The sequence below is a fragment of the Heptranchias perlo genome, chromosome 4 (genome assembly GCF_035084215.1).
Source record: "Heptranchias perlo isolate sHepPer1 chromosome 4, sHepPer1.hap1, whole genome shotgun sequence".
NCBI lineage: Eukaryota > Metazoa > Chordata > Chondrichthyes > Hexanchiformes > Hexanchidae > Heptranchias > Heptranchias perlo.
The window spans coordinates 25,181,504-25,200,562 of record NC_090328.1 but is presented as its reverse complement, the minus strand read 5'-3'; the positions used below and the strand labels follow the sequence as shown (position 1 = coordinate 25,200,562).

The following is a 19,059-nucleotide window of genomic DNA, read 5'->3' as shown; positions in this document are numbered from 1 at the left end:
GCTGGAAAACTATGGAAACTAAATAAATGTGTCTATGGCCTGAATGATGCTTCAAGGGTATGGTATTTTTCGGTGAGATCTGTTTTGCTGAAAATAGGTTGTATTCGACTAAAGGCAGATCCCACGATGTTTTATTGGTACCATAATGGAAAACTTTCAGGCATCTTCATGATGCATGTTGATGATTTCTTATAGGGTGGTACTGTGGAATTTTGAGAAATTCGTCATTAATCAGATTAGGATTTAAAATTGGGAGTCAGGCCTGTGGGGCTTTTAAATATATTGGTTTAGATATTAAGCAGAGTGGGTCTGGTATAACTTTAAATCAACAGTCCTATTTAGAAAGTGTTACTCCCATTGCGATTAATCGAACTAGGTCATCACAGAAAGGTGATGTTATATCTAAAGAAGAGACAGAACAATTACGAAGCTTGATTGGTCAGTTGAACTGGTTGTGCACTCAGACTAGACCAGATGCTAGTTTTGATGTGTTGAGTTCAGTACTTCAATGAAACATCCCATAGTAGAGAGTGTTTTAAGGGCAAATAAAACATTACGAAAATTAAATATAGATAAATGTGTACTTAAGTTCCCATCCTTAGGTGACCCAAAGAAAATGAAGCTAGTTATCTTTAGTGATTTTTTAAAAATGTTTTTATTCGTTCACTGGATGTGGGCGTCGCTGGCAAGGCCGGCATTTATTGCCCATCCCTAATTGCCCTTCACATGCTAATCTTCCTGATGGGTATTCTAGTGCAGCTGGTTTCATAGTGCTTCATATGGGTGAGACTGGGAAATATTGTCCTTTTAGCTTGGGAAGCTAAGAATAAAAAGGGTTGTTAAAAGTACTCGGGCTGCTGAAACACTGGCTCTTGTCAATGCAGTGGATATGGGATTCTATTTGGCAAATATTTTGAGTGATATCCTGTAAATGGGAGGACTGAAGATAGCATACCCACTGAATGTTACGTAGACAATGTACACTCTACAAAAATGTGAGTGAGTAAAGATTCCGAATTGACCTTGCTGGCTTGAAACAAATGCTAGAGAGAAAGGAAATCTCTAAAGTTAAATGGGTGGATTCAAGCCATCAACTGTCAGATTGTTGTACTAAAAGAAATAGAAGTACAAAGAATTTATTAGGGGTCCTGGAGAAGGGTTGCCTCACAATGTAATGCTGTAAATAGTAAAGTTTGTAGAGAGTTTGGAAGGTTTTGTTTTGAAATTTTTGTTTGTATTATATATAATTTTTTTTGAGAGAAGGGAATCTGTTAATTGTATGATTTGTATCAATTGGGTTTAATTATATTCAAGGAGTGGGTATCAATTGGGCACTCTCTTGAATCCTTTTTGTAGGAGAGCTTAGCTAGGGTGTGGTGTGTGCACAAAAGGAAACTCTGTGAATAAAGGCTTAGAAGCAACGATGGGCTCTCGTATTCTTTCCTTCATGACATGGCTATCCAGTTTTAACAAAAGGCACAAGTCAAATGAGGATTTATCTGTAAGAGAAAAAGAGACCTATTAGCCACAGTTCTCAGGAATTATACCTCAACCTACCCATCCCACAACCATTTAACATACCTCTCAACCACTGACTCTGACCCCCAATAGTGGGACACATTGTGGCACACACTGTCCATTATTTTTTAATTTGCACACCACATTCTTATCTCTTATCCTCTATCCCTCTCTCCTTCAACCACTCATTCTCCCCTATTTCCCTTTTAGATTCCCCCATACCTCGTTCCCATTCTTCTCACTTTCTTTCCCTTTCTCCATCATCTCACTCTCTCTCTTTCTGACCTGCTCTTCCCCTTCCTCTTCCCATCTGATCATCCCCCATTCCCTGTCCCATCCCTCATTTGCGCAGTGGGAGTTTGGGGGAAGGAGGTGCTGCTTTGCCTTGCTTTTCCTAACTTTATCCGCAGAGCGGCGGCGGACCTGAGCAGCAGAAGACTGAGTGGGGAATAAAAGCAGCAGCAGACCTGCAACAAGAGAAAACTACTGTGCGGCGTCACAGGTGAGCGCAGTATAAAAGGAGAGTCTCAAGAGCGGGAAGAGAGTCCGAGAGGTGAACGCAGTGTAAATCTAAGGCAAGTCATGGCAGCAGAGCTCGCACCCGTGATACGCTCCTCCTGCACTATGTGGGAAGTCATGGATGCTATCAGTGTCCCTGGCAACCATGTGTGCAGGAAGTGTGTCCAGCTGCAGCTACTGGCTAACCAGTAATTCACTGTGGAGTATCCGTGATGCTGAGACTATTGTGAATAGCACGTTCAGTGAGGTGGTCACACCGCAGGTAATGATTAAGCAGGCAGAAAGGAAATGGGTGACCGCCAGGCAGAGTAAAAGGACCAGGCAGGTAGAGCAGGAGTCCCCTGGGGCCATCTCCCTCTCAAACATACATATCGCTTTGGATACTGTTGGGGGAGATGGCTTATCAGGGGAAAGCAGCAAGAGCCAAGTTCGTGGCATCACTGGTGGCTCTGCTGCACAGGAGGGGAGGAAGAAGAGTGGCAGGGCTATAGTGATAGGGGATTCAATTGTAAGGGAACAGAGAGGCGTTTCTGTGGCCGTAAACGTGACTCCAGGATGGTATGTTGCCTCCCTGGTGCTAGTGTCAAGGATGTCGCGGAGCGGCTGCAGGACATTCTGGAGGGGGAGGGTGAACAGCCAGTAGTCGTGGTCCATATTGGTACCAACGACGTAGGTTTTAAAAAAAAAAAAGGGATGAGGTCCTGCAAGGTGAATTTAAGGAGTTAGGAGAAAAATTTAAAAAGTAGGACTTCAAAGGTAGTGATCTCAGGATTACTACCAGTGCCACGTGCTAGTGAGTATAGGAACAGGAGAATAGACCGGATGAATGCGTGGCTGCAGGGATGGTGTGGGAGGGATTTAGATTCCTGGGACATTGGGACTGGTTCTGGGGAAGGTGGGACCTGTACAAGCGGGCCAGGTTACACCCGAGCAGGACCGGGACCAATGTCCTCGCGGGGGTGTTTGCTAGTGCTGTTGGGGAAGGTTTAAACTAGAGTGGCAAGGGAATGGGAACCTGAGCGGGGAGTCAGAAGGGAGTAAAGTTGAGAGCAGCAAGAGAGGGGAAGACCCAGGGGAAATTTACAATACAAACAGTTGTTCAAGAACAAGTAAAAGGGAAAAGCGTAGAGCAGCAGAAAGAAAGTGTACTTTAGACACTACAGATAAAGTGAAAACTAGAAGGCGTAAGGCGATTAACCCAGCATCAAAGCTGAAGGTCAGGCTAGGGGGTGTGGCCCAACTAAGAGTTCTATATACAAATGCATAGATTATAAGGAATAAATTAAATGAACCACAGGTTCAAATTCAAATTGGAGGGTATGACATGATAGCTATTACTGAGACATGGCTGCAGGATGGTCAGGATTGGGAACTAAATATACCGGGTTATAAGGTCTACAGGAGAGACAGGGAAAATGAAAGAGGGGGAGGAGTAGCCTTAGTGATTAGAGATGAAATCACTTCAATGATAAAGGAGGATTTAACGAGAGGTAAGCAGCCAACAGAGACCTTATGGGTTGAATTGAGAAATAGGAAAGGATCTAAGACTATAGTGGGAGTTGTGTATAGGACCCCTGGCAGCAGCTCTGAAGTGCTAGATTGTATAAATGCAGAGATTAGACAAGCGTGTAAGAAAGGCATAGTGGTCTTAATGGGGGACTTTAACCTTCACATAGATTGGGAAAAGCAGACTAGCAACTGTCAGAAAGGTTGTGAATTTCTTGAGTGTGTCCGGGATAATTTTCTACAGCAGTATGTCCTAGAGGCAACAAGGGGGCAAGCCATACTAGATTTAGTAATGAGTAATGAACCAGATTTAGTTAACGGCTTAACTGTATGCGATCATAACATGATCGTGTTCAATGTAGTGTTTGAAAGGGAAAAAAGTGAATCAGCTGCTAAGATTCTAGACTTGGGTAAGACCGACTTCAATGGGATGAGACAGAGGCTGTTCACAGTAAACTGGGCAAATCTGTTAATGGGTAAAACGACTGATGATCAGTGGGAAATGTTTAAAGAAACATTTAATGTGATACAGAATCGGTTTATACCCCTGAGGGGCAAGAATTCTACTCACCAAAAAAAACAGCCATGGACAACTAAAGAGGTAAGAGACAGTATAAGACATAAGGAAAGGGCATACAAAAAGGCAAAAAATGGCACAGATCCTGGCGAATGGGAAAGATACAAAGGGTCACAAAACAGATAGTAAGGGCTACAAAAAGAGAGTATGAAAAGAAACTTGCAAGGGATATCAAAACCAATACGAAGAACTTTTATAGTTATATTAGGAAAAAGAGGGTGGTCAGGAGCAGTGTTGGCCCCTTAAAAACTGAAAGTGGGAATATTGCCATTGACAATGGGGAAATGGCAGACATGTTGAACAATTACTTTGCATCAGTATTTACAGTAGAAAAAGAGGATAGCATGCCGGATATCCCAAGAAAACTTATATTGAATCGGGGACAGGGACTCGATAAAATTAACATGAGTAAAGCAACAGTAATGAAGAAAATAATAGCACTAAAGAGTGACAAATCCCCAGGACCAGATGGTTTCCATCCCAGGGTTTTAAAGGAAGTAGGTGAGCACATTGCAGATGCCCTAACTATAATCTTTCAAAGTTCTCTAGATTCAGGAACTGTCCCTCTAGATTGGAAAATTGCACATGTCGCTCTGCTTTTTAAGAAATGAGAGAGAGGGAAACCAGGGAATTATAGACCAGTTAGCCTAACATCTGTTGTGGAGATATTGCTGGAGTCTATAATTAAGGATAGGGTGACTGAACACCTCGGGAATTTTCAGTTAATCAGGGAGAGCCAGCATGGATTTGTGAAAGGTAGGTCGTGCCTGACAAACCTGATTGAATTTTTTGAAGAGGTGACTAAAGTAGTGGTCAGGGGGATGTCAATGGATGTTATTTATATGGACTTCCAGAAGGCATTTGATAAGGTCCCACATAAGAGACTGTTAGCTAAGTTAGAAGCCCATGGAATCGAGGGAAAAGTACGGACTTGGTTAGGAAGTTGGATGAGCAAAAGGCGACAGAGCAGGGATAATGGGTAGGTACTCACATTGGCAGGATGTGACTAGTGGAGTCCCGCAGGGATTTGTCTTGAGGCCTCAATTATTCACAATATTTATTAACGACTTAGATGAAGGCATAGAAAGTCTCATATCTAAGTTTGCCGATGACACAAAGATTGGTGGCATTGTAAGCAGTGTAGATGAAAACATAAAATTACAAGGGGATATTGATAGATTAGGTGAATGGGCAAAACTGTGGCAAATGGAATTCAATGTAGACAAATGTGAGGTCATCCACTTTGGATCAAAAAAGGATAGAACAGGGTACTTTCTAAATGGTAAAAAGTTAAAAACAGTGGATGTCCAAAGGGACTGAGGGGTTCAGGTACATAGATCATTGAAGTGTCATGAACAGGTGCAGAAAATAATCAAGAAGGCAAATGGAATGCTGGCCTTTATATCTAGAGGACGAGAGTACAAGGGGGCAGAAGTTATGCTGCAGCTATACAAAACCCTGGTTAGACCGCACCTGGAGTACTGTGAGCAGTTCTGGGCACCGCACCTTCGGAAGGACATATTGGCCTTGGAGGGAGTGCAGCGTAGGTTTACTAGAATGATACCCGGACTTCAAGGATTAAGTTACGAGGAGCGATTACACAAATTGGGGTTGTATTCTCTGGAGTTTAGAAGGTTAAGGGGTGATCTGATCGCAGCTTATAAGATATTAAGGGGAACAGATAGGGTGGATAGAGAGAAACTCTTTCCGCTCGTTGGGGATTCTAGGAGTAGGGGGCACAGTCTAAAAATTAGAGCCAGACCTTTCAGGAGTGAGATTAGAACACATTTCTACACACAAAGGGTGGTAGAAGTTTGGAACTCTTCTGCAAACGGCAATTGATACTAGCTCAATTGCTAAATTTAGATCTGAGATAGATAGCTTTTTGGCAACCAAAGGTATTAAGGGATATGGGCCAAAGGCAGGTATATGGAGTTAGATCACAGATCAGCCATGATCTTATCAAATGGTGGAGCAGGCTGAATGGCCTACTCCTGTTCCGATAAAACCAGTCCCTTCCTACTGTATGTTGCTGCGGAGCGTGTCAATTATAAAACTAGGTGATTTCTTACAAAATAGATAAATGAATCATAAACAGAGTGCTTAAATTAATTTCATCAATATAGTTATCATCTCTCTTTAAAAATCAGATTATGCTGTACTTGCATCATTTCTTTCAATGCTGACATTTTGGCAAGTTCAAAAGTTCAACTGCAATCACATATTGAGGGCTCTGGAACTGAGCCGATCTGCAAAAAAAATTACTCATTGGCTGATTTGACACTTTCTGAAACTAACAAGAATTTCATTTTAGAATGGGGAAAGTCTTATTTTTTTGTTTACCAATTGTATTGTATTTATCCAAACTGAATCAAACATTGGTGAATGTTGGAGTTCAAAGTTAACACTTTGAATTCAGCATGGTGCAGTTTTTACTAGTTCTAACTTGTTCCAATCCTTACCCCATCTCTACTACTCTCACTTACCCCAGCACTCACTCTACAGATGGCCTACCACCCAACTCTGTTCTGTACTTCATCCCAAAGCAGCCTGATTTTCATGGATTGACAGCATCATGGGTCAATAAGACAGAAGTCACTAATTAGAAAACTGCAGATAAAGACCTTGACCAACCATTTCTGACCCTGTGAATGTGGTATAGTGGTTATTGGATGTTGCAGTTTGCCACCAGCCCTTTACAGATGTGGAGATGTCGGTGATGGACTGGGGTGGACAAATGTAAGGAATCTTGCAACACCAGGTTATAGTCCAACAGTTTTATTAGAAAATCACAAGCTTTCGGAGCTTACCTCCTTCGTCAGGTGAGCCTGACGAAGGAGGTAAGCTCCGAAAGCTTGTGATTTTCAAATAAAACTGTTGGACTATAACCTGGTGTTGTAAGATTTCTTACATTAGCCCTTTACAGAATCTCTCCTATTGCCTCTGTCTGAAATACTGAACTTTTCAGTGGGGTGGCTGGACTTGCGTTTCTGCTGTTTAAATGTCAGAGAAAAAAGCTCTCAAGGACTTGGGATACTGGCAATGTGGATTTTATTGTACCCTCTCTTTTTAATCGCAGCTACACAGTGACATTATCTGTTGCATCACAAACAAAGTTGACCCCAATTATTGAGAAGGTGTGCAATATGATAACTACAGTTGTGTACAATTGGCCACCCTCCTCCCTGCATCAAAACCCAAATTAATTTTCAACTCTTGGTCCCCCACCTTGGTTTTAAACAAATGTGGCAAATGACTGGCTTGAGCATTGTGGTTTAGGTTTAATGTGTTGTTTGTGCTGGGATCCTACACTTGACTGAAACACACCAGAGGCACAGAAGGTGAGAGGAGCTGTCACCTTTTATAGATAAGCAGCTGTTGCTGCAGCAGAAAACATTGGTGTTGCTTGTTACGCCATATTCCATAGAAGGAGGGAATGAGAAAAGGCTATTAAATGATCAAGTTGTTTCTTTCACAGACCAAATATATCTGTACTACTGTGGACTCTAACCCACTAATTTAACCTTCTGAGGGAAAGTTCTGCATAAATACTCCCTGATCTCTAGAGGTAATTAAGCAAAACTCCAAAATATTTATTCTTACCCCCATTTTCACTGTTTTATTGTAATTTCTGAGATGATAATTTGATGTGAACAAACAGATATACTTTCATGTTCTAGCAGGCCATGTCATTTTTTAAATAAAGATTTATGGGGTGAAATTGCACTCTGCGATATTAGTGTATGAACGCTTAATGTATTTTAAGAGATATTACTGATTTTATTTCAAACAGCTTAACAACACTGTTCAGATAGCAGACAAAGGAATGTCATATGAATACTTTAAGTCTTCATACTCCCAAATTGTACAGCAAATTTCATTCCATTAATGAATATAAGCTAGCATTGAAGGCCCTATTAAAAGTAGAAGTGGTCCCAGTGCACTGCCAAAACTTATACAATGTGGATTCACCTTGATGATTTCCCAAATGGTGTCTCTTCTCAACTAGGCAATAAGAAATATTAAGTAGAAGCTAGCTGCTCCCTCCAAGAAAGGAAGCAAAACAAAAAGTAAGTCATCTAGACTGATAGTCCAGTGCAGCACTGAGAGGGAGTGCTGTACTGTCAGAGGTACCGTCTTTTGGATGAAATGTTAAACCGAGGCCTAGTCTGCCATCTCAGGTGGACATAAAAGATTCCATGGCACTATTCGAAAAAGGGGAGGGGAGTTCTCCCGATGTCCTGACCGACATTTATCCCTCAACCAACACCTAAAAAAGATGGTCTGGGCATTTATTTCATTGCTGTTTGTGGGAGCTTGCTGTGCACAAATTTGTTGCTGCATTTCCAAAATTATGCAGTAGACATCCTCTAGCGGCTAGAGAAGAAGTTGGAGCAGTAGGGGGAAGATCCAATTGTTGTGGTGCCCGTAGGAACCAACGACATAGGTAGAACTAGGAACGAGATTCTGCTGAAGGAGTTTGAGGAGCTCGGGTCCAAATTAAAAAGCAGAACCTCAAAGGTAATAATCTCTGGATTACTACCTGAGCCATGCGCAAATTGGCATAGGGACAAACAGATTAGAGGGCTAAATGCATGGCTGAAAGAGTGGTGTGGGAGGCAGGGGCTTTAATTCATGGGGCGCTGGCACCAGTACTGGGGAAAGAGGGAGCCGTTGGGGTGGGCTTCACTTAAACCGGGCTGGGACCACATCGCACACATAAAATACAGATGCTGGTCCTGACTCTACACTTAAAATTGTTAAGTTATCTTAAAACATTGAATAAAGGTTGCGCACTACTAAATCCCACATCCTCCAATCTGCACGCCAGACCCCACCAAATCTGACTATCTGAGTTTGTAATGGGCCTGCAAGAGAGCTTGCACCAAGGTTCTCTGATGATGCACTAGAGGCCTTGGTGCAAGAGATGGACAGAAGGGCATCCTACATCCCCTGGGGGGGGGGGGCAAGATGCCCCCAGACATCTACTCAGAAGGCAGTGGGAGGCAACAGGGGACAAAGTCAATGCCAGGTGCACAGCACCACGAGCATGGATGCAGTGCAGGAAGAAGTTCAATGCTTTGACATGAGTGGTCAAGGTGAGTGAGGTCAACTGTCAAGTAGCATATCCTACCAACTGCACCATTAGCCGCATCCATAGCTCCACGCACTGCACCCCCCATCACCCACCCACCAACAAACTCTTTCAGTCAGTACTCAACTCTTCCTCTCACCCTCACACATTACCTCTGTTGCAAGCCGTACACCCACAACTCACAGGTCACACACACTGGCAGCTAGTCAACCATGACAGCCACACCACCCAAATATCTTGCGGGACACACACCAACACATGTTCCGCTTTCTTGCAGGAGAAGTTGGTGTATCACAGGAGGCAGTAAGTGGCAGTGGCTCCATGGAACATGAACCTGCTGTCCTCTCTCAGGATGACAGTATTCCTGTCCTACCCCTGCCACTCCACCAGTGCCCTTGCTGTTGCCTGTCAGCTAGTCAGTCCTCTCCCTGTAGAGTATTGAAACTTTATTTTCGGAACATAGGAAGATAGGAACAGGAGTAGGCCATTTAGCCCCTCAAGCCTGTTCCGCCATTCAAAAAGATCATGGTTGATCTGTGTCCTAACTCCATATACCCGGTTTAGCCCCATATCCCTTAATACCTTTTGGTTAACAAAAATCTATCAACCTTAGATTTAAAATGAACAATTGAGTTCTCATCAACTGCCGTTTGCAAAAGGAGTTCCAAACTTCTACCACCCTTTGCGTGTAGAAGTGTTTCCTAACTTCACTTCTGCGAGTCCTGGCTCTAATTTTTAGGCTATGTCTCCTAGTCCTAGACTCCCCAACCAGCAGAAATAATGCTGGTGGGTGGGGTCCTCTATGCTGTTTAAGATCCATTCAGCTGTGCATTGGCTGGAGAGTGGAGTTCCAAAATTGCATCTGTCCCTTTTAAATCAGCATTGCACACTGATCTCCCTCCTTTACATGCTGCTGGCATTCGTTAAGTGCGTGCGCGCAAACGCCTTTACCAATATGGCATCCGGTGCACATCACTCTAGAAGTGTGCACGTGCATTCTGGATGCCATTTTGGGTCCTTAGGAGTCCGTGTAGTGCCTACACAACAGTTGTTACTAATTTAGACCCCATTGAGTTTAACAAAGGTAATAGGGCATTAGTGATTAAGGTCACATCAAGGAAAAATAGTAAAAAGTTAAAATTGAAGGTATTATATCTGAATGCACAAAACATTCATAACAAGATAGATGAATTAATGGCACAAATAGAGATAAGTGGGTTTGATCGAGCAGCCATTACTGAGATGTGTTTGCAGGGTGACCAAGGTTGGGAACTAAATATTCCAAGGTACTTGACTTTTAGAAAAGATAGGCAAAATGGAAAAGGAAGGGGGTGGGGTGGGGGTTAGCCCTGATAATAAAGGATGAGCTAAAGACAGTAGTGAGAAAAGATCTTGGCTCAGAAAATCAAGATGTAGAATCAGTACGTGTGGAGCTAAGAAATAACAAGGGGCAGAAAACACTGGTCGGAGTAGTTTATAGGCCCCCTAACAGTAGTTATAGTGTTGGACAGAGTATAAATCAGGAAATTAGAGGAGCATGTAACAAGAGTAACGTAATAATCGTGGGGAATTTTCATCTTCATATAGACTGGGCAAACCAAATTGGCAAAAGTAGTTTGGAGGACAAGTTCATGGAATGCATTCGAGACAGTTTTCTAGAACAATATGATGAGGAACCAACTAGGGAACAGGCTATTTTAGAGCTAGTATTGTGTAATGAGACAGGGTTAATTAGTAATCTTATAGTAAAGGATCCTCTGATCATAATATGAAGAGCACAAAGAAACAGGGAACTGGCTATTTTAGATCTAGTATTGTGTAATGAGAAAGGGTTAATTAGTAATCTTCTAGCTAAGGATCCTCTGGGGCAGAGTGATCATAATATGATAGAATTTTATATTGGGTTTGAGAGTGATTAGTTTTGGACTTAACTACGAATCTTAAATTTAAACAAAGCCAATTACATAGGTATGAGGGGTGAGTTGGCTAAGGTAGATTGGGAAATTAGATCAAAAGATATCATGGTAGATAAGCAATGGTGAATATTTAAAGAAATAATTCATAATTCTCAACGAATATATATATTCCCTTGAGGAATAAAAACTCCATGGGAAAAGTGATCCAACTGTGGCTAACTAGAGAAGTTAAGGATGGTATTAGATTAAAAATAAAGGCTTACAATGTTGCCAAAAAGAGGAGTAAGCTTGAGGATTGGAAGGGTTTTAGAAATCAGCAAAGGATGACCAAAAAATTGATAGAGAGGGAGAAAATTGAATATGAGAGTAAACTGGCAAGAAATATAAAAACAGATTGTAAGAGCTTCTACAAGCTAAAGTAAACATGGGTTCCTTAGAGGCAGAGACAGGAGAAATTATAATGGGGAATAGGGAAATAGCAGAGATTATAACATTTTGTATCTGTCTTCACAGTAGAAACACACAAAACATACAGGAAATAGTGGGGAACCAAGGGTCTAGTGAAAGTGGGAAACTTAAAGTAATTAATATTAGTAAAGAAAAAGTACCGGAGAAATTAATGGAACTAAAAGCCAACAAATCCCCTGGACCTGATGGTCTACATCCTAGGGTTTTAAAAGAGGTGGCTGCACAGATAGTGGATGCATTGGTTTTGATCTTCCAGAATTCCCTAGATTCTAGAACGGTCCCCGTGGATTGGAAGGTAGCAAATGTAACCCCGCTATTCAAGAAAGGAGGGAGAGAGAAAACAGGGAACTATAGGCCAGTTAGCCTGACATCAGTCGTTGGGAAAATGCTAGAATCTATTATTAAGGACGTAGTAACAGGGCACTTAGAAAATCATAATATGATTAGGCAGAGTCAACGCAGTTTTATGAAAGGGAAATCGTGATTGACAAATCTATTAGTGTTTTTTGAGGGTGCAACTAGCAGGGTAGATAAAGGGGAACCATTGGATGTAGTATATTTGGATTTTCAAAAGGCATTTGATAAGGTGCCACACGAGCTTGTTACACAAGATAAGGGCTCACGGGATTGGAGTAATATGTTAGCATAGGTGGAGGATTGGTTGACGGACAGAAAACAGAGAGTAGGAATAAACAGGTCATTTTCGGGTTGGCAGGTTGAAACTAGGATCAATGCTTGGGCCTCAGCTATTTTCAATCTATATCAATGACTTCGATGAAGGGACCGAGTGTAATGTATCCAGGTTTGCTGACGATACAAAGCTAGGTGAGAAAGTAAGCTGTGAGGAGGACTCAAAGAGGCTGCAGAGGGATTTAGACAGGTTAAACAATTGGGCAGGAAGGTGGCAGATGGAGTATAATGTGGGGAAATGTGAAATTATCCACTTGGTAGGACAAATAGAAAAGCAGAATATTTTTTGAAGAGTGAGAGACTGGTAAATGTTGATATTCAGAGGGATTACATCAAGCAATTAGAAAGGCGACTGGTATGTTGGCCTTTATTGCAAGGGAGTTGGAGTATAAGAGTAAGTGTTGTAGCGGACCCGGATGGTCGCCTTTATTGCTGCCGATTCACCACGCTGAGTCTGGAGAGTATTCCGTAACAGAGCTTTAATCGAGCATATGCAAGGGAGAGCCTCCAGTATACCGAGGTCTCTCACTGATTTCAACAATTACATCAGACTTTATACACAGCTGAGGTGGAAAAGACAACATACACTTAGCAGACACCGGATATGTTCATACATAGTTGTTACTGACAGGCAGCTGCCCACTAGCCTTGCACCAGTGGCTGGTTTGGTTCCGCCTGTGCCTTGTCCATTACCGTTGTAGGGACTCACATGTATGCGGGAGCAGATGTTTCCTGTTATCTCAATTGTCTAGTCTCAAGGTTCTTACTTCTGTTTTCCTTTGGCCTGTTATCCCGCTTATCTGGCCTCTCATTGTGACCATCTTTGGACCTTGTTCTTACTTCATAGAGTTTCATCCAAAACTTGTGTTTCATTAACTGCCACGGTGAAACTACTGACACTATGCTTTAGTCTGCTTTTGGTCAATCTTCCCATCATGCCTCGTGGTTGTCCAGCCTAGCTAGTACACATTTAAGATTGTACATCCACACATCAGTATTTTAATATTGCGAAGCTCGTGATTCCTTATTAATTGCCATCTGCAACAGTAAGGAAGTCTTGTTGCAATTATATAGGGCTTCAGTGAGACCACACCTGGACTACTTTGTACAGTTTTGGTCTCCTTACCTGAAGAAGGATATACTTGCCTTAGAGGGGGTGCAACAAAGTTTCACTAGATTGATTCCTGGGATGAGAAGATTGTTCTATGAGGAGAGATTGAGTAGAATGAGCCTATATCGATCTCATATTTTGCTCTTACAATGAGCCAGCGTGGGCTCGATGGGCTGAATGGCCTCCTTCTGTGCTGTAACCATTCCATAATTCTATGATTTGTGCTATATAAGTGCAAGTTTTTCTTTTTCTTTTTATCCCAGGTCACTCTTCTGCACCTCCTAGTGGCATAAACCAGATTATCTACCTAACCTCTCAGCTGAGAAATAGTGCATGGCTTGGGAAAATCTGAAGGGAAAGAGAATTGTTTTCAAATTGCTTCCTGGAAGTATCATAGCCTTTGTAACTTGCTATCAATTGTCTTTTCATTACAGCGGTATACTTATTTTTGCACCATTGCACAGTCAACCTCAACCTCCTCTGTAGTTCTCTGTAAAAGTGTCTACAAATGATGCAAGGTGATATGATGATCTGATATGGTTAACACCATTAACGCTGTTGTGAAGAATATGTTCAGAAGACTCACAGTTACCATTGATTGCAAAGTATGATTAAGTTTACTGCAATGGGGTTGAGATTAAACTATGGCGTGCATCAGAGTACCTAGCTCAGACTTGATGCACACACAATGTGCTGCATTGCAATAATAGTGCAACATGGCACAGTTTCTAAAAAGATTATTGATGCAATTTAATTACCATCTTCACACCAAAATGTAGACGCCAGTATTTCCGGGGGGGCGGGATTATCTCAATCTTCTGCCAGTACCTCAATGGTAGATTGGCAGATACTCTGCAGAAACTGCATAAACAGCTATTTCTCTGGGATTTCTGCCAATCTTACACCAATCCTCTACCGAAGTTAAGACGGGAGACCAAGGAACCCATGCAGAAATTCTTCTCCAGAAAGCCTAGGTCAGTGCTGAGACTACAAGGGGTGAAATTCCTCTTTTAACAAAAAAGGAGCATATTGGTTTTTCTCCATAATTAATCACCCTCTAAGAAAATTGCAGGAACACATGGCTTTGAAATGTGCAATTTTTGACTCTACGATTTTGTTAGCGAGTCACTAATCATGGAGAAAAATGGGTATTGTCACATCTTCCGTTAAAAAGGAATGTCAGCACCTGTGCATTGAAGAAATGGTATTCATTTGCAACATTGTACAGAAATTTGTGGCAGCAAAACATTAGGAAATTAAAGGGATGATTCCATGATTTGCTGCTTCTGCCTGGGAGCACATCATTGAATCACCTCTTTAAATTAAAGACTTCTTCTGTTAATCACTTGGTAATCCTCACACTGTGTGCACTGCTCAAATATTATTTCCAATCATCACCCAAGCATAAATTGGAAATAAATGATACCATGGCCACCAGGAATGCAGTGGGGTGGGAATTCCGTCCATTGACTCTTCAGGCTATTGGCCCTGTCCTGAATCCTGAGGACAAGGTCACTTTAATATTCCGGGCGGGCATCCTACACCTGTACAGTACAACAGAGGCTCCCGCCCAAAATGCCCAGCGGCCAATTAGAGTGGCACACTGCTTCTCCGAAAAAAAATGTATTCCCTGAAGGGAAACTGGAAGTAATTGATCCCCTCTGAGATTGATTACCTATGTGCTGCAACATATTTGGGACCTTCAGAAGGCCCAGAAAAGAACTTAGGTCTAAGAGTGGCATGCTGGATGGAGTTCCTGGGATAGCTCAGGAACATCCCCAGACATACTTCCCAAAGCTGGCTTTGGACCTGTGGTTGGGAGCCGACGGAAAGCTAATCACTTCCCTTAATTTCCAATGTTGCTTAAATGTGGTGGAAACCTGCCAGATCCAAATTCTGCCCAGAATTTCTGTGTGTTCCCCCACACCCCCCGTGGGAAATCTGCCTGAATTTTGCCTTTCCCCACTGAAGAATTTCCACGCCCACAATTACATTTTCCAGCTGGCAACATGGTTTGTGCCGGTGCAGAATAGGCAAGTGTAAGAATATGGTTTGAAACTAGCATTGAAAATACCGGCTCGCACAGTGCCAAGCATCTTAGCAAGAGGGTAGATGTTGAAGGGGGCGAAGTTCAGCATCTCGGTGAGAAAGATAACTTACAGAAACCCAAGAGGTCATTGAAAGAATGCTGAGGCATTAGAATGGGGAAAACAAGTAAAAGTCAAGAAACAGTTTGTACCAAATAGTTGCTAAGAAACCACATATCAAGAAATGATTACAGTAAAAGGCTACGTAAACAATAGACATTGCAGGTGCCAACCAAGGCCGAGGTGGAACAAACTGTTTATGCAGCAGAGGTCAGGGATAAGGTAGCTACGCTAATATAGTATGGCGATCCTTGGTTGTTTTTGACAGAGTCAGCACAGTAGGATGTTTCACAACCAAGAGATAAGGACAGAGATGCTTACGTGCCGAACAACGCAGCCGAAAAGTATAAAGATAAGGCATCTTCCCTCCCAAAAGCTAGAGCTCTCAAGAGGGGATGGTCAGAAGTCCATTGCCACAGGCAGTCTGCGGAGGTCAGATCTGATCATCCTGAACTCGCGGGAAAAACCAGGTTGTATTGATTGCTTGTCATTTAATGTAATCTGAAGACAGTTGTATTATAACTATAATACTACTGTGAGTCAACCTATTAAAGCTCGCTATTTTATAACCACTCAGGCTTGTATCATGCGGCATTTGCTCTTCAAGGATTAACAACCCTTTTGTAGCAACAGTAACGGGAAAATCTGCTAACAGTAAGCAAAGGCTGGGAAATCCATAATGGTGGATCCAACCCGTCACGCAGTGGCAAATCTTCTGCTGGCCTCCAAGGCGGACCTAAAGTGTTCTTACACATTCTGTACAAGAACTTTATTTAAATATTATAATCAATCAAAATGAGGCTGGCAGTATTACTCCATATTGTCATGAGAAATACTTGTGCTCTGAGCTCGCCCATATGAAATGGGCAATTAGCTGACGTTCAGATCCCACATCCTCTCCATCATCAAGACTGTTTATTTCCATCTCTGCACCACTGCCTTCCTGCACCACTACTTAGGCCTCTTTGCCATTGAAACCTTTATGCCTCCTTTTGTCACCTGCAGACTCAAGTACTCCAATGCTCCCCTTGTTGGCCTCCCATCCTCCATCCTCAATAAACTCCAACTTATCCAAAACTCTGCAGCACATCTCCTCTCCTGCATTAAGTCCTGCTTGCCCAAAACATCAGTTCTCACTGACCTACATTTACTTCCTGTCCCTCAATACCTCAAGTTTAAAATCCTCATCTTCATCTTTAAATCCCTTTATGGCTTTGCCTCACTCTATCTGCTGCCAGACATTCCACCTCAAACTCTCTGTTCCTCTGACTCTGCTGTCTGAATGCATTTGCCCTCTCTTCAGGTGCCTAGGTCCTATTCTCTGGAATTCTCCCCCCAAATTCCTCCAGCACTCTACCCCTCTGTCCTCCTTTAAAATCCTCCTCAAAACATATCTCTTCGATCAGGCTTTCTGTGACTCCTCTTAATCTCTCCTTTCCTGGCTCAGTATCCATTTTCCATGCTCCTGTGAAACATTTTGAGACATTTTTTATGTAAAAGGTGCTATATGCATGGAAGTTGTAGTTATTGTTAATGAGGATAACAATGATAGAAAAGCATGTTGAGACTCTTGGAAAAAGACTCTTGGGAAGTGAGTACTTAAAAGCTGTACTGGTGCAGCTTTTATGGCTAAAACATAAATTTTATAATGCCTACTGGATTGAGTCCTACTTTTTAATTTGAGTTTTTTTGGAAGTGGAAAGAGGATGAAAGGAGGTAAAAAGTGGCAGATTTGTTTCAAATATCTATTCAATTTTCCCATTAAAGATGCAGTGCTTCTCTTCCTGTGGCAACACATGCCATGCTCCAGCAATCCTCTGTATAAAGCAATATCTCTTAACATCTCTTCTCACTAGCTTAGTGACAACTTTAAATTGATGACTTCTTGAGCTAGGTTTTGACTTTGACCGGTTTACCTCTCCTGATTTTTATTTCCATTGAAGTCCATTCAGGTCTCTGAATATTAAAAGACAACCACATGATTTCTGCCAAGGTCAGCGTCGCAACGATAGGGCTGGTGAAAGCCTCACTCCAGCATAAATCCAACTGTATAATGTCACCACCAGAATTTATAGATTACTGTTACTGTGCCTTTAAACAAACTGAATGTCACATTGGTGTAGTAGGGAATACTTTTCAGTGGTTGGCACAATCATAGAATAATACAGCACAGGAGGGGCATTCGGCCCATCATGCCTGTGCCAACTCTTTGAAAGATCCTAGGAAATTATAGCATCTGTTCAATATTGCATCTGACCAGACAGGGTTTTATACTTCCATTACAAAGAAAAATGTTCCACACCTCGATGAGCATAAGGTTCATGCAGGTTAACAAATTGTAAATCTCACCACGTAATTTTCGGAAGAAAAAAAGTGAAATCCTTTCTTTGAAGCTTAACACAGACTTTCCACAAGTTTTGAACATCATGAACATTACGCGCACGACAAGTAATATCGCCGTCACCGCATTTTCAGACAAGTTTAGTTATTAACACGTTTAGTAACAATCATGCAATTTCACGAGTCACTTTTTAAAAAAAAATCCAGGTGAAGACTTTGATGAACGGCTGAACTACGTTAAGCAAAGGATGTCTGGTCACTTTGGAAGGGAACAGCCGCAGACAAAGGGAATGTTGCCGGTAAGTGATGAATCATACAAGAAGAAAAAATGTTTGAGGTGGGGGGGGGAACAACCTACTGGTGTCCAGACCCCGCCTCCAGGGGTAGGCGCTCGCATGGGTTATTTATAAGTACCGGAGATCAGCATTTTCGCTCAGCCTTGACTATCTCACGTTACATTCTGATCGGGCGCCTGTTGTGCATCAGTTTAAGCTCATCAAGCAGGTGGACCTTTCCCCAAAATGTTTGGAAGCAGCGCTAAGTCTGTGTGTGGAAGTTCCCCCATTGAATGGCACAATATGACAGTTTAAGACACACGTCGGTGTGCGGATAACAGGCGATCGTTGGGATTCAGCGAAGCAAGATGAAGCGTGCGGTTCTGTTGTTTCTCCTCGCCTCTCTCGCGTCAGGTGAGGTCTTAACTGGCAAAAGATTTCTTCCTACAGTATTAGAGCTTGGTGAATTCATTCTACAGTACCTCAAAAGCAAAATACTGCGGATGCTGGAGATAATGGATGTCATTTCTGTAGTTAGAGCCTTGTTTTTTTAATTTTGTAGATTGTTCCCATGGCATCAAAAGTTGGGAAAATGAGCGATGGTCTGAATCTACAGGTAAGAGACTCTGTTTTGTAAACGATCCTTATTACAGAATCCAGCGTACAATAAGATTACACCGAAGTAGGGTGTTACAACTCATTTTTTAACATGGTTCCTATCCACTCACGCATGCCTTTTGTGATGCAAATTATTTAAAGTTTGCTGTCTGGCTCTCAATCTCCTGTCGTTTCAATGCAATGTAGTGTAATATTCAACCTGCAGCACTACACCAGCTGGGAGCCTGTATCTGGAATGCGGTGCCGGAAACCTCTGGTCCAGCTCTGTGAAAATACTAA

General features: G+C 42.2%; 1 protein-coding gene across 1 annotated transcript in view; it reads left to right on the top strand.

Annotated features, from left to right (window-relative positions):
* The first annotated feature begins 18,530 nt into the window (after positions 1-18,530).
* Positions 18,531-19,059, top strand: part of LOC137320443 (interleukin-6 receptor subunit beta) — an 85,250-nt gene continuing 84,721 nt past the window's right edge. The window contains exons 1-2 of the mRNA XM_067982139.1: positions 18,531-18,576; positions 18,725-18,778. Coding sequence (XP_067838240.1) covers positions 18,531-18,576; positions 18,725-18,778 — 100 coding nt within the window. The remainder of the gene's footprint in view (positions 18,577-18,724; positions 18,779-19,059) is intronic.